The 25,078-nt window shown below is 39.2% G+C and overlaps 2 protein-coding genes across 2 annotated transcripts in view; both read left to right on the top strand.

Moving 5' to 3' along the window:
• LOC145895916 (uncharacterized) overlaps positions 1-22,855 on the top strand; it is a 146,940-nt gene extending 124,085 nt beyond the window's left edge. The window contains exons 8-15 of the mRNA XM_082984692.1: positions 13,750-13,853; positions 14,071-14,202; positions 15,162-15,326; positions 21,232-21,528; positions 21,787-21,967; positions 22,034-22,211; positions 22,271-22,482; positions 22,536-22,855. Coding sequence (XP_082840818.1) covers positions 13,750-13,853; positions 14,071-14,202; positions 15,162-15,326; positions 21,232-21,528; positions 21,787-21,967; positions 22,034-22,211; positions 22,271-22,482; positions 22,536-22,855 — 1,589 coding nt within the window. The remainder of the gene's footprint in view (positions 1-13,749; positions 13,854-14,070; positions 14,203-15,161; positions 15,327-21,231; positions 21,529-21,786; positions 21,968-22,033; positions 22,212-22,270; positions 22,483-22,535) is intronic.
• On the top strand, positions 16,514-17,472 carry LOC145894580 (G-protein coupled receptor GRL101-like). The gene is made up of 4 exons (XM_082983201.1): positions 16,514-16,577; positions 16,646-16,823; positions 16,884-17,095; positions 17,153-17,472. The coding sequence occupies exons 1-4, from the start codon at positions 16,532-16,534 to the stop codon at positions 17,470-17,472; spliced, it is 756 nt and encodes a 251-aa protein (XP_082839327.1). The 5' UTR covers positions 16,514-16,531.
• Positions 22,856-25,078: the final 2,223 nt, after the last annotated feature.

The raw sequence follows: 25,078 nt of genomic DNA, 5'->3' as shown, positions 1-25,078 counted from the left end.
TTAAACGATTCATTTTTCAACAAATACAGCCTGTTTTTATTGCTCCATTTTCAACAGAATTTTTAGCACCACCCACCAAAAAGTAACTACCTAATTGAAATACCCCCAAAACCCCACTAAAACTGCCCCACACACCCAAAAATTCGCCATGACAACAGCACGCACATGTGCGCTCATTCAACTGTAAATTTAACTTAAATGCGTCACTGCCTTGCTAGTAAATATCTGCATAACAGGGAAGTTTCAAAGCATGCCACCATGAATCAATATAGAACAGAAAAATATTGAATGACCCAAGAGGAAGAAATTTATCGATGACCGAAAAAATTTTGCAAAAATTTGAGGGAAAACTTTAAAATTCAAATGTTGCTCATGAACCCCAAAGGTGGATGTGGGATGGATTTTGGTCGGTCTGTAAACGAACAAAAGCACACAAAAATTGCCGCAATTATGTTTGTTTCTGTTTACTTTTTTTGTTGAATTACAAATATATTTGTGATTCTGGTATTTTAACAAATATATAATTTAGTTTGTCAGAAAAGCTTCCGTCAAATTTAACACAGGGGTACATGACCACAAAACGTTGGGATTCACCAATCTTAACTGTGACTTCCAACAACATGTAGATAATAAACAAATGGCGAAGAGTTCTAAATTACACCCATGCTATGACCAGTTAGTTTCACATTTTCTGATGGCTATGTACAGCAACTACTGATCTCTATTAATTAATGCAAAAAATGCTTGAATCAACACAGTGTTAAAAAAATTTGAAAAGTTTTTTTTTATTTAGCCCTAACCAGTCTACTAAAATAAAAAAAACAGTCACTACTAGGATTAAAAAGCCACAAATACAAACAAACACACAGAACTACAACCTGAAAATCAATAACAATAAAATGAGACAAGTATGCAGACATTCAAACAAACAAATGACCTTAAACAAACCAACTAATAGCAAATTAACAACTATTAGCAAAAAAAGTTGATAATGTATCACAGCAATTCTGTTCTCTCTATAAACCATTAAAACTCACAAATGGTTTGGACAGATGAACAGATGCCATTGTACACGTTGCCTGTTTGAATAAAGGTTCTCAACCTAGTAGTTCAAAACACAAACCAGCCAGCTCCACAACAAATTTTGTCTGGTGAGAACGGCATAGGTTTCTGCACGAAAAGACAACCAACCCAACATTCATGATCTGCAATTTCAGAAAGGAAAATTTAACAACATCAACGCCAACAAAACTGGTGTTTGTGATGAAAGGCATATTAGCTTTGGCTATTCAGAGTCATTTACTCCATTCCCAATGTCCGTTGTTGGTTAATCTTTGAATACAATCTTAATTCACACGAAATCATCCAATTTGCTACCAATGTGTTGGAAAGTGCTCATACCTAACATAACATTATGTGGTCAAAGAACGCAACCTTCTAGATACAAACTCGCTTACATAAAGGAAGAATTATTTATCATGATATTCAGAAACCCGTCGATTTTGTCTGCAGTTAACTACCGGACTCGGAAGACAAAGTCGACACGCATGTTACAGAAGATGAGATCAAAGAAGGTTGCATTGAAAGCTTCATAGCAGTTCTATGTTAATAAGCTGATAACGCAAAACACATGCATTCTTTATAAGCAATTCCTGCTTTTATCAGCAGACCTCAACGCAGAAAGATAGGCAGAAAAATGAACATCCGGTTAACAAACCACCAGAGAGTGTTAACATACCGTCAGGGAGTGTTAACATACCACCGGAGAGTGTTGTTAAGCAAAAAAACAAAACTCGTTCTTTACTACGAGGACATAGTGGCCAATCCAGTTTTCAACGTGAGAAAGATGGTTGAATTTCTTCCAAATACCGCACTTCACCCGAAAAACCTGAGAGATCGACTCGCCTGTCTCCGCTTGGAACTCGCCTGTTTTGCCAAACGAAAGCCATGCCTGTAATCATTTGTAATTTATTCAGCAGACGTACGGGAAGTAATCAATAAGAACATAATACTGTGTTCACAGAAATAGGATGCCTATGGCGCAGCTTGGATTCCATTTGTGTATAACCTCAAAATGTCCATTTGGAAGAAGACCTTGGTGTTTGTATTTTGAGTGAACATTGTCCCAGCGTTTTTTCATTACGTCATCTATATGACAAAACTTGCAAAGCATTGGGAAGTAAAATACCCTGTGTGTATGGACTAATTCTGTTTATGCAAAGTGGTTGATATAAATTACGTCATTTCTACAACTTTGTAAAAATATGATATATTTATCAGGTATTTAAATGGAGACTCATAATAAGTACTTGGGTTAATAAAATACAAGCAGAAAACGTTTTGTGGAATATTGCAGTATATTCCTCAAAGCGCACAAACACGTCTGTTCTGCAACATTTTAACAAACACTTGTCACCGTTGTTTATTATCACATGCAAAAAGCAGATAATCGGTAGTTGCAATAAAATCGTATGCCACGAGAACATTAAAACCATTAGGCCAACATGCTTGCTGGGAACATATCTGCATATGTTGAAGAGCCTCTAAATTTAAATCATTGCAAATTAAAAAAACCTCATGCATCGTTTACAAAACGACGAAAATCTTGAAGAGCGAACGCTGCTGTCTCGCGAGGACATTGAAGAAGGGCTTAATTTATGCATCAAAAGTCGCAAGGAAGACAGCGTTGGCCAAGCATGCTGCCTTAAAAGGTCATCGGATTGCCTTCGACAAGGACGGGGTTCTTGAAAGGGAGGTGGATCATACAAAGCGCCTTTTTCTAGAAGCGCTCCATATCCACAAGAACAATCGCTGTGTTAATGATAGGAAACAGTGCGTATATTTCCTGGTGCTTTACAACAACTTGCTGTAACTGTTGTTTCCAGCCCTTTTTATAACATCACGTGATATCATAAGCGGTGTTAGCGTTATTTTTTCGTGTTACGTTTTCTTGGTGTTGTGTGCTGAACCATTAGCCTATGAAAGCTTAGCTGGATAGCAAGCGAAGCGTCGATGAATATGAGTTACGGTTTTATGTGAAAAACGAACTATTTGAATATAATATGCCTGGCAGGAACAGCAACATTATCTTTGTACTTTATACAGGTATTCACACCACAGGGCGCGCTATTGCCTTGAAAATGGCGCGCAGGATAATTTTGACTGAAAATTTGGAAACTATATTCCTAGCGTCGTCCGTAATTAAACATTGTTTTGAATCCAACAATCTTATGTTTTAGATCAACAAAGGAATAATGGCAAGTTATTTCAATATTTTGGCCCGGTCGACCACTTCCTGGCTTTGCCTCTTTTGCAAATTAACTTGAAACATCCGTTTAATTGTCTAATTTGAGTCAGTAGTTGATGCGTGCGTCTCAACATGCAAATATTACAGCACTCTAGTATACGAGCGAGGTGGGCCTCACATAAAAATATTCGAACTTATTTATTTTGCAGCCTACATATATGCAGTCGTTTGACACAACGACGTTATATTACGCCATCAGGTTGTTGACCACACGTGGTCATTAAACAAAATATTGGATCCGATGGCCGTCAAATAATTTGATTGGTTTTTACCAGCGTGCATTGAGTTAAACATATGTTCATTGACATTGCAAGCGATTTGTTTAATCCAGTGTTTCTCAAACTTTTTTTCAGTACCGTCCCCAAACACATTAGTCATTTAACAACGCCCAACAGAACAGACAAAAAACATAACGAATTTATTTGTTGCTTGTCAATTAATGCGATGGGTGAGGTTGGTGGAATGACACCAATTTCGTCTGATTTCTAATATTTGAATACCAAACTCTAGTTAACAAGTAAACCATACCACCGAAAATCATTTTTACTTCTAGTTCAGAATGCGAGAAAGGCCCTTTTTGCAGTAGCATAAATTATACAAAGATTCGACTGAATTATTTGGGCCAGTGATTCCCAACCATTTTGTGGTTGCGTACCACTTGGAGGTAAAACAATTTCGTCGTGTACCACCTAATTGAATGTTACAAAGTATCCTAGGGGATGAACTATCCGAAATTTTGAAATCAGTTACGATTTATTAAATTCGAACTATACCCGCAAATTACGGAAAGATGCTCACGCACCACCTGGAATGCGGTCGCGTACTACTAGTTGTACACGTACCACCGGTTGGGAAACACTGACTTACGCTATAAGAGAAAATTTGCCCTGTCACAAAGCGCTCATTTGTTTCCTAGCGCCCCCCAATCGCCCATTTGGTCTCCAGCGCCCCCCGTACGATTGCGCCCATTTTGGGAACCACTTGTTTAATCAAATATACACAATATCTTGCACGATTACATTTTTAACTAAATAATATAAGTTGCTAAGTTGCAGCATCACTAAATATTTGCAAATCCCATCATTTTTATATTTTTCGCGCTAACTACGCTGTTGAACAACAAATATGAACACAAAATATCATGGGTCGATGAAACCATTGATGGAATAAATCCAAATTGTCCCAGACGAAGTCCAAGTTTAGTCCGAAGGGTAACAAACATGACTTGTGACCCCAAGTTCAGTCCCATTTACTTGAAGTAAGAAGTTTCTTATTAGTGAGGCAGAGTTGCGTTCGTAAGTAAGCAAAACACAATTACGCCGTGAATAAATATTGCATCACGTGATATTAGTTTGTAGAAAGACAATCGTCTGGAAGCCGCGCAATGCCCGACCGTGTGGCCCTTGTGCCCTAGCCTCAGTCTCGTGTTGGGACAATAGGGACGGTAAAAGGAACAATGCAGAATATCCATATTATTTGCGTAACAATGCCTGTCTATATTTAATCGCTGGCTGTGTTTAGTACGAAAGCAAGTCTAAGGACAATAGTAAGGTTGCATGAATATAGACTGGGCATCATACTTAACAATATACATTGATATATTGGTATTTCCCTAGGAAAACTTTTTTCGTTTGAGTTGGATATTTTGCTGTGATCTAGGCTAGCTTATTTGCCAACAACTTTTTCAACCTTATACAGGTATGCGTAGATTGGTTGTTACGAATCCACGTCAACAAACATTATATCAGACAAAGTTATTGAATTCTGGTTACTTTGCGAGGATTTCTTAAACTGTAACAAACATTTTGTGTTGCTGCAGAAGTCGTTGGTTGATCAGAGGGAGGATTTGAGACGGATTAGGGAAGAGTCCGACAGACGAAAAATGGGAGCAAGGTTTGTGAGCTATTTAAATTCTTAACATGGTGAAATATAGCCACATTTTTGTCGGAAAAACAATAAATATGCATATTTTTGGCGCGGGATAATAATGAACATAAATATCTACCATGTCTAAGCGTGGACGTTTAAATTTTAGTCTGTTATTTCTATGCAAGTCTCAGCATGGTTGGGGCTACGGTTTATAGAGTGAGGCTAAACTCGGTCTGGTCTGTGATCTAGTTAACAGGTGTTATTAACTTACACGGTGTCTCACGCTTCTCCAGGCGCATTGTGAGCCCAGGACGAAAAGTTGGTTCCTTAATATCGCACAAAAATGATGCCTGGTCATAATCTGACAGCTGGTTATAAACGGTCGCTTACAATATTTGCCCGCTTTTTGTAAGCGACGGAATCCCGACGGATCGGCTAGAGTAAAAGTATTTATATCAGACATATGGTTGAACCAGTGTTGAGATTAAACTTTTGTTTTCCAAAAATGACAATAAAACCCTTTGAATATGCTTTATCAAAAAACACGAATGGTTCCGTGGGCTGTCAAGATTTGGCGAAAACTACTTAATATTTATTCTAAGCGTTAGGGCAACAAGCGGATGAGAATAAAAACAAACAGAAAAAAGTGACGACAGTTTATATAAAAAGCCAACGAAATTTTGGAGATTACATGTTAACTTAAATAACGTTGCAGTGTTCCTTGGACATAAAGTTTGTAACACTCCACAAAAATTCACGATGACGTCATTCCCCTGAATCAGAGAAATATATTATTGCAAGATATAAACTCTTTGTGTTTTTGTCAGGTATTGGTTGAAGGAGGTTGGAATCCTGCTCTCCTTCATCACAATTGCTTCAGCATGGTATAAATATGGCGAAAGTAAGTATTTTGTTACAAATCATAAACTCTAAATTAATTTAATATATTGGTTAGTTTTGCAGATTTTAATGGATTTCAAATCGATTTACGTTGATGTGTTTTGTGCAGATTTCACTTGCGATGATGGGAGGGAGGTGGGGGCTGCGTGGTTTTGTAATGGTGTATATGGCAGTTGCAGGGACAGAAGTGATGAGAAACTGGCCAATTTTCCCACTTATCCTGAAAACCCAACCAGTCCTTACATGAGGTGAAAGCACTTAAATATGTTCCCTACATTCGTTGTATTAGTGTTGACCAATCAATAGACGATGTTATCAGGGTTTGACTTATATTAAAATAACGAATTTTGAACAGTTTATAATAAAGTCGGGTCAAATAAGAAAGTTTCAAAACCCCACGCGTTTAGAAGTGTTTTCAATATTTGAAGGGAATTATTGATTGCGAAACACTCACATGTAACAATAATGTTGTTGAGGTAAGAAGTGGCCAGTGGGTGGCGCAAAGAGTGAATCTAAGATAAGCAAAGGTTTATATCAGAGGTGGCCAACACGTCGATCGCATCACAGTTTACGTTGACTTTACAAAATTTCAAATAAACGTAATCATCAATCTTTTTTCATATTTTACCGAGAAAACTAAAAGTTTTATGTTCGCCTGTTTCACACGTTGTTTTTAAATTGAGCATTGTTACCAAACACGTGGCAATGTTACGCAACACTTGGCATTGTTACGTAAAACGTGGCATTATGACCAAACATGTGGAATTGCTCGGTAATACAAAGAAGCAACACTGTGCCTTTATTTCCAGTATCAGGTTTCCTCAGTAAAACAGTTTGGCGCAGAACAAAAGTTAAAATATTTTTGATATTGTAGGTGGTATAAACACGTTACAATCATAATGCAATTACTTATCAAACTTTGTGTTAAGGAATTGACTATTACAGCGCACGAAAAGTGTATACCCACCAGCAAGTGTCATGTTAAAGATTTTTAGCAGGCGTTGCTTATCTTATACACAAGCAAAGTGGAGCCAACAATATGAATGCTGTGAGCTGCAGACAGATGGCCACTTTGTATTTTTGTATTCTGGAAAACTAATCCGCCACAACGAATATCACACAAAAATTTACTCAAAGCAATGGAAACAGAAATAATATAAACGATAGCAAAAAAAGAGAAAAACGTATTAAAAGAAAAATGTGGGAGAAGAGTAAAGAGAATAAGAGAAAAAAAACGTCAGAAAAAGTAAGCTATGTTAAACGTGAATAGCAGAAAAAACAAATTACGTAATGGTACAGGATGGAGTTTTACGGATGTAAGAATGGGGTGGAGAGAAGGTTAATTAATTTCTATTTATAGAATGTTTGACATCGGCCAGGACGCCTTCAGGAAAGGTGTTGTCCCAGTTCCGCTGGATTACGAACTTGAAGTTTATGGACTGTTTAAGGGATTGGATGAGGTGTTGGGGGGTCTTGTTCAAAGGGCGAAGGTCACTGCGGTTTAGTTACGAGTTTTCGAAATGGAATGGCAACATAGAGGTGTTCAGAAGGACAGTAAGGGTTGTGGCGTAGGGTGTGTTAGGTTGTGGGAGTTTGGGAAAGTTTAGGTGTGCAAGTAGGTGGTGTTCATATTAAGAAGTGCGTGTTTCTAATTCGAAGGTCGAGTAATTTAGGGAATTTCAAGGTTGTATTCAATGACGGATAGTTGGGGTGTTGTGGGGGTTTCCAGTATATGCGGGGTTTGTTATATTGTTTTGAAAGAAAAGAGAGGTGAGAGGTCAGCAAAGAGGGGGATGTTGACCATCTCGTAACAACCAATGCGTGCAGAGGCACCGAGTTTAAGAGGATGCGACCGGAAGTCGTACATGCACACACGTATGTACGAAGTAGGCGCCATTGTCAACAACAATAACATAAGTACAATATATTGGCTTGCTAAAAAAAAACAGTTTGTTTTGTTCCGTTTGTGGGACCGCATTTCGGTAATGCCGTCGTCCCGCATGGTTGACTTGTGGCAACTGGTTGCTTCTGGAGGAACCACGGGAGTTGTGGCGGTATCGTTTTTTTACCACACCGGGATTTAAACCCAGGTTAAGATACGGGTCAGGCGTCTGTCTTGCTCTTATCTACGATTTGCGGTGGTTTTTGCGTCTGCTGCCTCGTTTGCAGCTGCTTTTCGTTCATTGACATTTGTCGAAATCCTTTCGAAGGAATAGAAATCTTCGCGAAAGATTTGATAAATTTAGCATTGCTTGACAGAGTTTTAGACACGAATAATTACCTGATTCCAATAGTTTACTCCACCTTGTTTTCTCCGTATGGATGAACCTAGTTTGGTGCCCAACGTATGACGGTGGCTGTATCGTCACCACAAAGTGGAAGTATTTGTCTGACCGGATGGTCGGCATGATCGCCAGCATCAGTCGCACCAAGCTGCACTGTGGAGACCTTACAGAACGAAACAGTGATCAACTGTTTGTAGCTCACAGAATTTCTAATATTGGCTCCAATTTGCTTTCTATTAGTTATTTTTCAGCAGATGTAAGGCAAAATTATTGTAAAGTCGTAGGTTGTGTATTGTAATTCACATATCTGCATACCCAGTCGTGCATGACTAATTGGCATTAATCTGGTTTATTTAAAACCAAACCTAACATTTACTGATTATCAACCATGACAACTCTTCATGTTTAAACATTAACTAACACAAATCTCCCAAAACTTTTGTTATATGGCGTAATACATTACTTTTGTTACAGTTGCGACAGCCAGCGTGACTCTTGGCATTCAAACAAAGTATGCGCCCTAAGAGTGGAAGAGTTTTGCAAAGGAATGATCCAATGTGTTGGAAAAACACCTTGTGACAGCGAATGCCCCTCCTACTTCCAGTGTCCGAATTCATCTTGTTGGGAACGTTCGACTGTTTGTGATGGCGATCCTTGCAATGACTGTCCAGCTTTCCAACACTGGAATAATGGACATGGATTCAAATGTGTTCGGAATGGCAGGAATTGCAATCTTCCGCAAATGTTTTTATGGGACGACATTGCCGATTGTGACGATAAATCTGATTTGTGTTACACCTCGGAGAATGGAGATGTCAGGTATTTCGTTTTTGATTGTGTTTTGCATATGCGTACTTGCCATCACTGCCCCAGACTTCCCTCTCCCTCTGTGTTCCTTATCTTACTATATATCAGATTTTCTTTTAACGCCATTCGATCGGTGTTTCTTCTGGCGTGATCCTTCCTATTGCAGTGAAAACGAAAAAAAAAAAACGTTTCCAGAGTTAAATATATTTTAGTCAAATGAACTTTGTTGTTTATACTAATGGTTATAAATAATAAAATGAACAGCTTTAACTGCCTGCTTAAGGGCAAAGTATGGCATCTATAAACAATATTGTTATTGCAGAGATATTCGTACTTCTTCATCTCTGAACGAACGACTGTGTTTCCAATGTGCAAATGAACCCATGATCATCCCAAGGTCAAGTGTTTGTGATGACATCATAGATTGCCCTGATATGAGTGATGAAGCCAGTTGTAATGGGAAATTCCATCAGCAGTATAGCAACAAAAATATAGGGTATTTTTGTAGTTATGAAAATACCTTTTATTTCGTTGATGCAAATAACTATTAATTTTATTTAGTTCAAAACCACGTTGTGATTGTTTCGACAATAATGGGATCTGTTACAACACAATGGATCAAACCAACTTTTCCTGTAACTCAAAAAATGAAATCTGCGACAAGCTTGCTCATTGTCTGGGGAATTCCCCATGTGAGTACCTCTGCCCCTCCCACTTCCAGTGTCCAAATTCAGCTTGTTGGAAACGTTCGACTGTTTGTGATGGCGATCCTTGCAACGACTGTCCAGCTTTCCAACACTGGAATAATGGACATGGATTCAAATGTGTTCGGAATGGCAGGAATTGCGATCTTCCGCAGATGTTTCTATGGGACGGCATTGCAGATTGTGATGATAAATCTGATTTGTGTTACACCTCGGAGAATGGAGATGCCAGGTATTTGTGAACTGTTGTGGTTGGTCAAAAATTCCTACAGGTTAAGATAAGACAGAATGGACTTGTGTCATTTGCAGAGACATTCGAAGTTTGGGGACCTTTAATCATCGTTCATGCTTCCAATGTACAAATGACCCTATGATCATCTCAAGGTCAAGTGTATGTGATGACGTCATCGATTGTCCCGATAAAAGTGACGAATGTTTTTGTCAACCTGGGAAAACCAAAGATTGTGGCAAGTTTCATTAGTAAGTGATAATTAGTTTATTCTTTTTTGGATTGATACCACTGACATCCAATGCGTCACCAGAATTATATGACTTGCAATAGTGTAAGGTTTGTTAAGTGTCTGTAAATACTACATGACTTGTTTTCATTGGTATGAACCATGAATAATGCAGTTTAAAATGATGTATTTCGCTGCTGCAGGAAAATACCTATTCCTCTACTGTCATGACATCATAAAGGCGTTTTAGACCTTCAATACGAAGTATTGTAGTCGAAAAAGAATTTAAATGCAAGTCATCGCATATCTGGGCACTACAAGCGAGCAACCTTTGTGACGCAACAGTGTTTCAATAATGGGCGACCAAGCATAGGAAATTTGCATCATACTAAGTTGACAGTTTTAGTTGTTGGGTTAAAGTGGTTTCAATATGTTTGTCTGTTCCTCAGCTGCCCTGCAGTACGTGTTTGGAGGTTAAGCGTCTTTTCGTAATTTTGGGTCAGTTCTGAGCTGAATTCCTATGTATGGGTTTTAAAAACGTTTGTTTAATTACTACAGGAGTCGCATGTAAATCTCATCTGCATTCAATTTGAGTTTTTTATTATGAAATCAACGCAAAACATTCAAATATTTTCAGTGTGGATGAGGAAGTGAAGAACAACTGTTCAACAACCACAACTGCAACAACAACAACCAACTACATACAGGGGTTGTGGAGGTGTTACGTAAGTGAGAATGCATAACTTATTGTTTGGTCGGAAATAAGTTTACCAGACTTAATGAAAATGGTTTAGATGTTTACGTACATTTGTAGGTTCTTACCAACACAATGTACTTACTCACTTGCTGGACAAACTCCAGTTTAAACAAACGTTTGCAACAATGTTTACGCAGTCAAACGTAATTATTACACGAACTTACAAAGATTTTGACTTACTTCGCCAAACGTGAATATTTGTTACCTTCATGGTTTGGTTCCTGTAGTTTTCTAAACTACTGTGGAACAAACCAGCAATCAGACACATGAAGCGAGTTACAATCAATGTTGTAGTTCTGCAATTTAACTTGTTCGTTTCAAAGCGAACTAATCCACGAAGCACAATGAACAGTTTTTTCAACAAAATGCTTCATTCTTATATGATCACAGAACGTCACACTGCGCAGAAGTTTAAAGTGCATGTGACACGGAAAAATCAAACATGTCAAAAATTAAACTAAGAGATGTTCATAACTTTAAAGTGCAACAAACGGATTTTGATGTTAATTTGGGCTGCAGAAAGATGGCCGCTATTTAGACCTATTATGTCTTATTTAGTTGTGTAATAATAAAACAGTTACTGGGACTGGGTGTTCTTGTTGTCATAGGCATTTATGATCGCTAACGTGATGCATGAACTTTTGAAAACGTGACAGAGACAAACCGTCAGTTTAGCATTGTCGTTTTGTCCACTCACAGCAAAAGATAGAAGTAGGTTAATTGAATTTTGAGGCTGGCAAACACCGCCAGGAAAGGCCGACTTAATTAGCTCATTATGCAACACAGTTATTCTGTCATATTACCACTTTTTGCCTGGCAGTAGTGTTGCCTACGAGTTCGAGTCATAAATGATTCATTTAATTCGGCACAATCAACCACTAAAACTAGAAATGATGCTGGAATCATTTTCAAATTAAATTCAATGCAAAGAGGAAAGTTAAAGTTACCAAAAAATGGCGTCATGTAATGTCACTGAGCAATGAAACGCACCAACCCCGTCTCATCGAAGTACGGAGTAATGTCGTTGCTGCTATACCCTTTGGTCTTTAGATAATTAGGGACAAATAATCCTTTGGTTTGTGACGTCACAGTGACATGTTTTGTGTGATGTAAAACCCTGTCCTGACCTTTGACGTTATGTAATCTGTGGATTGTTCTATGTTTGAAACTATTTGATATCTGCAATACAAGGCGCCTTCTCCTATCTAAACAATGCATTTTTTCGACCCGAGTGCCTTGTCTGATGTCAATTTCGCCACAGTGCAAAAGGTTTCCGATTTTTGGTCGCCGCCAGTTTTCGTGCAGTTTTCTACATTGTTTAGTTGACGTAGAACCGAAAAACTTTGGATATAAGTTGGTTGTAGTAGTTTTACGCAAAGTTGCCATGACCATGTCATATGCACTTTAAGTGCTTGTGCAAAGATTACGTTGTACAGACGTTGTTATATACTGGTGGGGAACATTCAGTGACATCATGCACAATAACCACACTACACCTACTTCGTTGCTACAAAACACAGGGTTTAACTAATTCCTACAAAGCGCGTGGCATTCGGCTTCTCTAGGGTGGATATGGCTTTCGCCGTGCAAGACTTCAATTATACGTGATAATAATTATTTACAAAATCCTATTACATTACTAAAGAAATACCTTCAAGGTCGTTAACATTTGGAACTCGTGTTTGTACCGAGTTCCCCAGACGTTTCCTGTGCAACGTTGAAATGGCTGGAATTTATGTGGTGTTTGGGTTGCACTAAACCACCCAACACGGCATGTAGTACTGATATGTAATACCCACATTTTTAACAATTGGCACAAAATACCAGCAGACATATCCCTTTTGTGGATACTCAAAGTACTGCGACCACGGCGGAAAGAATATTGTAAAATGCTGAGAAAACTGCGTAACCTTTCCAACGAGAGTTTGGAAGAGGAGTCGCGTGAAAAGTCAATTTCGTCGTCACATTCCACACGTTTAAGAGTTTGGTCACAAATTATATTTGTTCGTCAAGCTTATGTTGCTATTTTCTTTGTTTTTTACCTGGTTGATGTAAAACTTTAAAAAAACTTAAAAAATAAACATCTTGTAATGCATGACAATCACATAGTGATCACATTCCCACGTATAAAAGTCTCGAACAAGTTTGCTGTCATGACGTCTGTTGCTGTCGATGTGTCGTTGGACGTTTCTAGGTGTCCCACATGGGCACTGTTACCTGACACATTGAGTTTGTAACAAAAGTTTACGGTCCCTGCTGGTCTGTCGCTACCTGATTCACAGATTTTGTGGCGATACCTGCTTCAAAACTAATGATAAAACATAATGTAACAGCCAGGAAATCCTGACAAGCCTTACAATAACTAAAAAAAGATTCGTTTGAAATAATAACAAAAATATTCCTTCCAGCATGAGCAACAAATCGTTTGCACAAAAACATACCAGGAACCACGTGATGTGTTTTATGCAGAAAAGGGGTGCGTGGTATGGGGGAAGGTTGGTCGACAACAAACTACTGTGCAATGGGTGGCGGGATTGCAGTGGTCAGATCTTTATTTCTGGCACAATTCGATACTTCCACCACGATGAAGATCCTCAACTTTGCAAACATCGGAAACACTGCGACACAAAACACGGACTTCTCAATATTCCTATGTCCAAAGTATGCGACGGTTTCATCGATTGCAAGGATGAAAGTGACGAATATCCAGAAGATTTGTGCTCAAAGGAAGGAAGATTCTACTGTCCAACGTTAAATGGAGCCAAAGTAAAGTTATTTGTTGTCAACAAAACCACAAAAAAATTGAGACCTTAATTACAAGAGTTTGGAAAAAAATCACTTCGAAGCTTTATTTTAACTATAAAAAGCAAATAGGTATCGGTGTCTGTTGTTCAGTATTGTTTGTCATAATGCCCTTTGTTGAATCTTTCGCACACAGTTAACCACAAAGACGGTTTAAGTATTTCACAGATTCTTGTGGCAGATTTCTGTCAACGAATCGGATGTTTGTGACCTCACAATTAACTGCGATGATCAAAGTGACGAAATAAACTGCACAAATGACGGAAGGTTTTATTGCGAAAACAAAGATCCATTGTTCGTTAAGAAGGAGAAGGTAAACACATGTTAACAATATTTAAAGTTTTGTGTCCTGTGGCAAAGATGTTTTGATTCCGTGCACCACTGTTTTGACCGAAATTAATTCAGTGATCCCGAATTAGGACAAAAGTTATTGGGAGGGCGGGTATGGAAGTTTTAGAACCGATGTAGGAAGACCTTTTCTCAGTTTTTTTGGCGCCAAACTTTTAAAGTTGATCTTCGCGGGATTAAAATGTGCGATTCGGTCACAAAATGGGTCTAAATCAGGGGTTCCTAACCTGGGGTCCATGAACCCCCAAGGGGTCCGAGAAGATGCATTAAGGGGTCCATGAAACGAAATACAATTATTCCGAAAATCCACGGATTTTCTTCTGTCCATAAGGTTTCACTGTCCACGAATTTTAATTTTTCGACATTTACAATGTGTTTCTTGCAATGGGGTCCATGTCTTTTCAAAGAATGTTTTAGGAGTTCGTGATCCAAAAAAGGTTGAGAAACACTGGTCTAAATAAAGCCTTATGAACTTAAGGTTTCTAATTTAGCACTAAAAAAGTTTGAGAACCTTTGGTCTAAACCAACCGTTTACCCCATATCTGATCCACGTACCAACCCGGGCCTCCAACCCCAACCATAGTAAACGCTCAGTTCACCCTGCACTAACGGCTCACCGTCAAAACAAATGTTGGGATCCAAACTACACAGGTGGCTACTTTTATTTGCCACCAGATGAGAACAGCCAGTTTACAAATCAATTCTTATTTTTGTCGCCAGCTTTCTGGCCAATTAGCTCGTCACACGCCTTCCACGCACACAAAACTACACATGCATCTTGCAGTACATATTTTTTATCAAATTTCCATAGTTCCGATGTTCGCAAATTATATGCAAGACAGTAATTTCGCAATGTGTTGTTTACGGACACCAATGTGGCCAACTTAACTACAAAGTTTTCTTAAATTCATATACTTTACATAGAAATTCAATGGAGTCGGCGACTGCTCTGATTGGTCAGACGAGTGCCCAACAAATACAAAAGTGACCAACGAAAACATATTTTCATCACGATACGAGTTGATTGCAAACCCATTTCTACGAGCCGTTGTGTGGATAATGGGGATGCTCGCCATTGTCGGCAATTTGGTAAATTTAACTAAGTTTATATGCGCAAAAGAGCCATAATAGTCAATAAAGCTGCAGACAGGGGGTACACACGCACTGTTTCAACCTGTAAGGTCTCAATAGTGCAGCTGTTGAAGTGACACTGTGCTAGCTGGTAGACCATAATATAATATGATTTGGGTGAAAGCCGAGCCGATAGCGCTATTGGATCCCAAACAGTTGTTTTGGCCATAATGCGCTCCACGGTGGTTCGTCGCTGTTGATTGTTACCTATAGTTTGGTACCCAACATATCGACGATTGACCGAAAGGTACCACAGAGTGGAAATGCTAGTCTATCAGCTAGCACAGTCTATCAGCTAGCACAGTCTATCGGCTAGCACAGTGCCACATCAACAGCTGCACTGATCAGACCTTACAGGTCGAAACAGTGCGTGTACACACCCTGCACGCAGCTCTCATTAACTAAGTTTGTTTTGTTTTCCTTGTGCAAAAATAAGAACACTTGTTTACATTATCATTTAATTTGTTTTTAGGTTGTCATGGTGATAGAAGGCAAAACGTTGGCGACGACAGAATCACAATCTGCTGCATTTCGCACAAACCATCTGCTCGTTTTGAATCTATCCGTTTCCGATCTACTCATGGGATTTTATTTGATCATGTTGGGCGCCGCAGGTATCAAATACTCCGGAAATTATTGTGCCAATGACCTTATTTGGAGATCAAGCGGAAGTTGCACCACAATGGGGGTATTGGTTTTGCTTTCAAGCGAAACATCGGTATTTACAATGGTTCTGTTGACCATATTCCGACTGTATGCTGTGAAAAACGTAAGTGAAACAATTGTATTTGGTTAAGTCAGATATTGCCAACTTCGTTAAACCGGTGCCGGGCCGTTCCAAAAGTTTATGACAACATTATCTTTGGAAATCTATACCTCCAGAAAGTGGGTAGAAAGAGGTAGCAATTTCAGTCCGATGGGATTTGAACTGACAACTACATTCCCCGTTCCTCGAATTGAAAGAACCACCGAGCTTGCAAACTTATTTTTTTTTAATGAAAACACGTGAATGTTCTCTTTTGTTTCAGCCACTCGATGCATCCTTGAAACCGGAATTAAAAACTGTCATCCTTTCCATTATCCTCTCGTGGGCATTCTCGTTTACAATTGCTTTTATTCCACTCACAACTCCACTTCAACATTTGTTTGAAACCAAAGCTTGGATGAATGAGAATCCGTTTTTTGACAGTGTTGCAGTCGACTTTTCTAGTAAGATTTTGTTATGGCTGTTGGTGGTGAAACCATTTTCAAATGGCATTAAATCCTTGCGAATGCAGGCATGAACAACTTCATGGATCGATTTGTAACTTTCCAACACAACTTCACAAGCAACGATTCCCAAGTACTCAACACTGACCTCATGCGAGTAAATGATGCTAATTCCTGGATGGATTTTATGGATATTCTTGAGGATTACAATTACACTGATCTGTTTGACATTTCTGGATATTTGGGGTTTGCGTTTTAATTGTGCAAAAGTTTTAATTTTATAGCCACAAAATTGTTTATGTTTAGATATTACAGCAGCAGCAGTGTTTGCATCAGCAAACTCTATGTAACGACCAACGACAAGGCATGGGGATATTCAATCGCCATCATTACTCTTAACTTCCTGGCCTTCATGTTCGTTGCAATTACGTATTTTTGGATTTACAAGAAGTCAACTGCCAGTGCCAGGCAAGTGAATGAAAGACCAAGAGATGGAAGGGCGGCAACACAAAACAAAGGTAAGCACATTTGTATTTGATGACATATTATACCATCAATGCTGTTTGTTTCGGCAGAAATACAAAAGAAAATCATCCGACTGATAATTACCGATTTTCTCTGCTGGGTTCCAGTTTCCATCATGTCATTTGTAAACATCGGTGGAGTCCCTATGCCTCCAGTGATGTACGCTGTGTCAGCAATTATCCTGCTCCCCATCAACAGCTCTCTAAATCCCCTCATCTACTCCAACGCACCGAAACTGCTTTATGATAGAGTCCGGGATGGCCTACGTGCCGTTTTCAGGCGTCAACCACGGGAAGAGCAACAGGAAAATGTGGTTGTGGTTGCTAACCGAGAAAACTTACATGTGGGTGAAGCAGAAACCGATTTGTAAATAAACCTTGCATTCCTGGCATCGAATGGATAGAACCGAATATTGTTTTTGACGTCACGCGTATCTTCTTTCTGTAGAATACTATTTAGTTTGTGATGGCGAAGTAATTACAACATAAAATTGATATACCTTACCACTTTCCATTTAAAAACCTCACAAGTAGAACAAAGTAACATCTTTGACGTCAGACCCAAACAAAAGAACAAAAATACGCGAATTTTGGTTGGTGTACTTCCCTACTACATTTTGTTTCTGGATCAACGTTTTCTTGTAAATATGATATTATGATGTTGGAAACATTCCATGTAATCAACTCATGGAATACAAACTATTGGCAGAGGGAAATATAGTCTGCTACCTTTAAATATCACCAAAAAAAATTGAAAACACCCCCCCCCCCACCAAAAAAAATAAAAACCTCTCACACGCCTTGTACATAAACTTCGTCCTGTGCATTTTGTATATCATTGATAAATATATTTTAATGCAAAAAAGATTTCGTAGAATTCTTAGCAGGACAAACTCTCTTTGTAAATTGCATCATATTTCACATTATATCGTTAACATTGCACCAATTGTCCAGCTGCAAGATTTTGCATTCAATATCAACTGGTTCGTTCGCGGTTAATTTAAACTTCCACGAAAATTCAATCGTTTTGTTGAATGTTTGCTGATTGCGCATATTTACTGATACTTGTTGTTGTTATCAATAAACACAGTGTTGAGAGGGTAAAAGTGTGTGTATTCTTGAACTTGTGAATCCTGATGGGGAACGAGTTCCCTTCCGCCTGTGGGCGATCGCGCGCCGAACCGAACGACAAATATCTGTCGGAATGAGTTAATTTGTGGCATACTCTTGTGGAAAGGGTTGTCCGCTCTTCTCTTCGAACAAAAACATCGAAACAAGACAACCTACTACCTTGCTCGCACTCCATTGTGGACTTGGTTCAACAGAACAGAGATGCGAGAGCAGCGACTGCACGTCATCCGAATGAGTCATCAACATAACGTCTCCAAAACTGAGAGGGGCTGACTAACGTTGTCCAATGTTCAACCGACCATCATGAAGTTCGCAACAGCAACGGAAAGAGGAGACCAAATTGCCGTACCAAAAATCTTTTCAAAAGGATCACCTCTGAGACAAAGGTAGGTGGCATTCAGGACCAAACGAATACATCTACAATGTGTGACAGCAGCGAGCAACGTTGTTCCAATGTTCCGTCGTTTCGTAATCATTCTGCTGCTACGTTCGCGGCCAACATTACCGTACGTTGGTGAACAGGAAAACACATCGAACGAAACTATTACCTCTTCTTGCACACACAGCTCATTTATCTGCGCAGCAAAACTTTTCGACAGTTTCAAAACTTGGTCACGTTCAGCAAGATTGTCTGTAATCATGTTTATCTCACATAGTTTTTCGGGTAATCTGTAAGTCCGTGATTCGCCGAATAATTAAATATTCATTCAAACCGGAATGACCGAATCCAAACCCGAACGTTGACCGATTCATTTTAATTTTGCACAAAAGTACTTGAACATAAACAATAAATATAAATGCCATGGACTCCGATAAAAACCATGCGGGTTATCCTGTCAAGAAGCCAACATTAAACTTGCCAGACTGGCAGGCGAGGAGCGCCGCGCACGAAGCTGTCAATCAACTTGCAGCCATGGTTGCAACGTCATGATTATGGAAATATTTGAACGCCGAGCAGGAAATCAGTCGTCACGCTGTTGAAGAGGGAGACTGAGTGTTGAAATAAAAATCTGCGGGAAAGCGGAGCGGGAACTCTGGCAAAGGGTAAAGTTTAATTTTGCACAAATTCTTCAACGTAACGCTACATCCTTTTGAAGGGAAGAAGTCAACACCACACTTACCGACTGTTTTATCCGCGCCATTCTATCACCAACTCCTGTAAATATTTTCTGCATTTGACTTTAAAGGTCTAATTTGAGTAGTCGGTATTTATTGCAGAAAAATCACTTGCAATGGAAATCTATTTCTTACAATTGATTATATTTCTTTTTATTTGTGTATCAACGACACAGCTTTCAAGTGATTACTGCTCCTCATGTTGGGTTTGATAATCATCACTTAGAAACCGGCGCCAATGTTGCGAATCCAACATGGTTGTTGGCGATATCGAAAGTTGTGTAGTAATTTCTCATAAACATGACACTAAAGATCCACAATGGACCATCTTCTGACATGAATTTAATGCTGTAAAACCTCAAGACCGACGCGAGGTTATACCCGTTGACACATAGAACATGAACTACGCTGTAACATACGTCACAGAAACCTGTGTTTATATTGCGTAATGTTTTGTGTGCAGCTTTGCACATGTGCTGCATAATCCCACAATGTGACCCAAATGATTTAGCCATCGAATATTCTCGAGTAAAGTGATTCATTCAACATCCTGTTTACCACATAAAATGTTCTCCTATGCTTATGTCACACCACACCTATGTTCTTGTATTATATTACTTCAAGCGCCTCAAGATATCACGTGACATTATTGACCAATCAGCTCTTAGTACGGAGAGCTTTAAAGCCCAGTGTGTATGGGCAAATTCACTCTATTTGATTCTACTTGTTTTATCGTATTCCTGTTACACTGCTATTATTACTGAGACTCTACAAGCTATTCGGCTTGGGATTTATTGGGATGTATTCCCACAGCCTGATAATAAACTGTTTATTCGGATACAACGGTTTGCTGGTGAGGTTTAAACCTTACAACGCACACCATATCACCTTCCTTTATAAATAATGAAATCATCATTTTGTTCATAACTTTTCTTTTTGCAGTTTTGCTACAGTTTCTGGTCAACGCCATTCAAGATGCGAAACATCAATCCACAGTGGAGTAATTCCTGAAACAGCTCGTCACACGCCTTCCACGCACACAAAACTACACATGCATCTTGCAGTACATATTTTTTATCAAATTTCCATAGTTCCGATGTTCGCAAATTATATGCAAGACAGTAATTTCGCAATGTGTTGTTTACGGACACCAATGTGGCCAACTTAACTACAAAGTTTTCTTAAATTCATATACTTTACATAGAAATTCAATGGAGTCGGCGACTGCTCTGATTGGTCAGACGAGTGCCCAACAAATACAAAAGTGATTAACGAAAACATATTTTCATCACGATACGAGTTGATTGCAAACCCATTTCTACGAGCCGTTGTGTGGATAATGGGGATGCTCGCCATTGTCGGCAATTTGGTAAATTTAACTAAGTTTATATGCGCAAAAGAGCCATAATAGTCAATAAAGCTGCAGACAGGGGGTACACACGCACTGTTTCAACCTGTAAGGTCTCAATAGTGCAGCTGTTGAAGTGGCACTGTGCTAGCTGGTAGACCATAATATAATATGATTTGGGTGAAAGCCGAGCCGATAGCGCTATTGGATCCCAAACAGTTGTTTTGGCCATAATGCGCTCCACGGTGGTTCGTCGCTGTTGATTGTTACCTATAGTTTGGTACCCAACATATCGACGATTGACCGAAAGGTACCACAAAGTGGAAATGCTAGTCTATCAGCTAGCACAGTCTATCAGCTAGCACAGTCTATCGGCTAGCACAGTGCCACATCAACAGCTGCACTGATCAGACCTTACAGGTCGAAACAGTGCGTGTACACACCCTGTATGCAGCTCTCATTAACCAAGTTAGTTTTGTTTTCCTTGTGCAAAAATAAGAACACTTGTTTACATTATCATTTAATTTGTTTTTAGGTTGTCATGGTGATAGAAGGCAAAACGTTGGCGACGACAGAATCACAATCTGCTGCATTTCGCACAAACCATCTGCTCGTTTTGAATCTATCCGTTTCCGATCTACTCATGGGAGTTTATCTGATCATGTTGGGCGCCGCAGGTATCAAATACTCCGGAAATTATTGTGCCAATGACCTTATTTGGAGATCAAGCGGAAGTTGCACCACAATGGGGGTATTGGTTTTGCTTTCAAGCGAAACATCGGTATTTACAATGGTTCTGTTGACCATATTCCGACTGTATGCTGTGAAAAACGTAAGTGAAACAATTGTATTTGGTTAAGTCAGATATTGCCAACTTCGTTAAACCGGTGCCGGGCCGTTCCAAAAGTTTATGACAACTTTATCTTTGGAAATCTATACCTCCAGAAAGTGGGTAGAAAGAGGTAGCAATTTCAGTCCGATAGGATTCGAACTGACAACTACATTCCCCGTCCTTCGAATTGAAAGGAACGCCCATCTTGCAAACTTATTGCTTTTAATGAAAACACGTTAATGTTCTCTTTTGTTTCAGCCACACGATGCATCCTTGAAACCGGAATTAAAAACTGTCATCCTTTCCATTATCCTCTCCTGGGCATTCTCGTTCACAATTGCTTTTATTCCACTCACAACTCAACTTCAACATTTGTTTGAAACCAAAGCTTGGATGAATGAGAATCCGTTTTATGACAATGTTGCAGTCGACTTTTCTAGTAAGTTATTATCTTTTATGTTGGTGGTGAAACCAGTTTCGAACGACACTAGCGTTGCGTATACAGGCATGAATAACTTCATGGATCGATTTGTAACTTTTCAACACAACTTCACAAGCAATGATTCCCAAGAACTCAACACTGCTCTCATGCGAGTAAATGATGCTAATTCCTGGATGGATTTTATGGATATTCTTGACGATTACAATTACACTGAGCTATTTGATATTTCTGGATATTTGGGGTTTGTGTTTTATTTGTGCAAAATTTGAATTTTGTATCCACAAAATTGTTTATGTGTAGATATTACAGCAGCAGCAGTGTTTGCATCAGCAAACTGTATGTAACAACCAACGACAAGGCATGGGGATATTCAATCGCTATTATTACTCTTAACTTCCTGGCCTTCATGTTCGTTGCAATTACGTATATTTGGATTTACAAGAAGTCAACTGCCAGTGCCAGGCAAGTGAACGAGAGACTAAGAAGTGGAAGGGCGGCAAGACAAGACAAAGGTAAGCACATTCGTATTTACAGACATATTATACCATTAATGCTGTTTCGGCAGAAATACAAAAGAAAATCATCCGACTGATAGTTACCGATTTTCTCTGCTGGGTTCCAATTTCCATTATGTCATTTGTAAACATCGGTGGAGTCCCTATGCCTCCAGTGATGTACGCTGTGTCAGCAATCATCCTGCTTCCCATAAACAGCTCTCTAAATCCCCTCATCTATTCCAACGCACCAAAACTGCTTTATGATAGAGTCAGGGATGGCCTACGTACCGTTTTCAGACGTCAACCACAGGAAGAGCAACAGGAAAATGTGGTTGTGGTTGCTAACCAAGAAAACTTACATGTGGTTGAAGCAGAAACCGATCTGTAAATAAACCTTGCATTCAGTTTGTGCAACATGTGTTTCTTTCCTGGCATCGAATGGATAGAACCGAATATTTTTTTGACGTCACGCGTACCTTCCATGTGTAGAATAATATTTAGTTTGTGATGGCAAAGTTACTACACAAAATTAATATTCCAAGTTACAACTTTCCATTTAAAAATCTCACAAGTAGGACAAAGTAACATCTTTGACGACAGACCCAAACAAAAGAACAAAAATACGTGAATTTTGGTTGATGTACGCACTCCGTTTGCTTAGTTTTGTTTATTGGTCGTATGTGGTGGTTCTTCCTTTTATGTACCATGGTTTGAGTCACGTGTTGAGTTGATTGGAATCGTCGTCCACGTTCACACGTCATCCAACACATGGACACTCTTATCATGTGTGAGTTTTAGAATGCTTGACATCAACTTGGGTAGAATCATTTTGGACAAAACTATGATGCGGTGATTCCCCTTGCTTCCACTGACTTCCCTACTACGTTTTGTTTCTGGATCAACGTTTACTTGTAAATATGATGTTGGAAACATTCCATGTAATCAACTCATGGAATACAAACCATTGGCTCATGAAAATATAGTCTGCTACCTTCAAATATCACCAAAAAAAAGTTTAAAACACCCCCTCAAAACCCCATCTCGCACGCCTTGTACATAAACCTCGCCCTGTGTATTTTGTATATCATTGATAAGTATATTTTAATGCAAAAAATATGTCGTAAAATTCTTGGCAGGACAAACTCTCTGTGTAAATCGCATCACAATTCACATTCCACCGTTAACTTTGCATCAAATGTTCAGCAGCAATATTTTTGTTTAACGTTATTTTTCTTATTTACTGTTTGGCATTCAATATCAACTGGTTCGTTCGCGGCTAATTTAAACTTCCACGAAAATGTAATCGTTTTGTTGAATGTTTGCTGATTGCGCATATTTACTGATACTTGTTGTTGTTACCAATAAACACAGTGTTGAGAGGGTAAAAGTGTGTGTATTCTTAAACTTGTGGATTCTTATGGGGTTTAAGTTTCAACCACACTTCATGAGTTTGTTGAGGAATTCCTCACCAGTTTAAGTTTTGATCGCTAAGCAACTACACCCGTGTTTCGCCCTCAACACACCTCATCGACAAGCCATGGTTACGTTCGAGAAAAAAAGCGGGGATAATTGTTTGCGTTACATCAATGTAACCCATCTCTTGTTGTCGCTTTACGTCATTTGTTATGAATGATTTAGCTTCAGTGTGGGAAAAAAAACTCGCGCCTGTGGGCAATCGAGTGCGCCGAGCCGAACGACAAATATCTGTCGGAATGAGTTAATTTGTTGCATACTCTTGTAGAAAGGTTGCCCGCTCTTCTCTTCGAACAAAAACATCGAAACAAGACAACCTACTGCCTTGCTCGCACTCCATTGTGGACTTGGTTCAACAGAGATGCGAGGGTAGCGACTGCACGTCATCCCGTTGCATGGCAACGAATGAGTCATCAACATAACGTCCCCAAAACCGAGGAGGGCTGACTAACGTTGTCCAATGTTCAACCGACCATCATGAAGTTGGCAACAGCAACGGAGAGAGGAGACCATATTCCCGTAAAGGATTACCTCTGAAACAAAGGTAGGTGGCATCGAGGACCAAACGAAGACATCTACAATGTGTGACAGCAACGAGCAACGTTAATTGTTCCAATGTTAAGTCGTTTCGTTATCTTTCTGCTGCTACGTTCGCGGCCAACATTACCTGTACGTTGGTGAAGAGAAAAACACATCGAACGAAACCATTATCTTTTCTTGCACACACAGCTCATTTATCTGCGCAGCAAAACTTTTTGGCAGTTTCAAAACTTGGCCACGTTCAGCAAGATTGTCCGTAATCATGTTTATCTCACATAGTTTTTCGGGTAATCTGTAAGTCCGGGATTCGCCGATTGTTTTAATGTTCATCCAAACCCGAACGATGACCGAATCATTTTAATTTTGCACAAAAGTACTTGAACATAAACAATCAATATGAATGTCATGGGCACCGATAAAACCATACGGGTTATCCTGTCAAGAAGTCAACATTAAATTTGCCAGACAGGCAGGCGAGGAGCGCCGCGCACGAAGCTTTCAATCAACTTGCAGCCATTGTTTCATCGTCATGATTATGGAAATATTTGAATGCTGAGCAGGAAATCAGTCGTCAAACTGTTGAAGACGAGGGAGACCG

This window comes from Ascidia mentula, chromosome 3 (genome assembly GCF_947561715.1).
Source record: "Ascidia mentula chromosome 3, kaAscMent1.1, whole genome shotgun sequence".
Taxonomy (NCBI): Eukaryota; Metazoa; Chordata; class Ascidiacea; order Phlebobranchia; family Ascidiidae; genus Ascidia; species Ascidia mentula.
Note: the sequence above shows the minus strand (reverse complement) of the source record. Positions and strands in the feature narration are given on the sequence as shown.

What these genes read in the sequence shown, in the direction of transcription:
- LOC145894580 (XM_082983201.1), top strand. Translation starts at nt 16,532, where the DNA reads ATGAATGAGAATCCGTTTTTTGACAGTGTTGCAGTCGACTTTTCTA. An exon ending in GACATTTCTGGATATTTGGG is followed by an intron (nt 16,824 to 16,883) that starts GTTTGCGTTTTA and finishes GTTTATGTTTAG; the next exon opens with ATATTACAGCAGCAGCAGTG. An exon ending in GGCGGCAACACAAAACAAAG is followed by an intron (nt 17,096 to 17,152) that starts GTAAGCACATTT and finishes TTGTTTCGGCAG; the next exon opens with AAATACAAAAGAAAATCATC.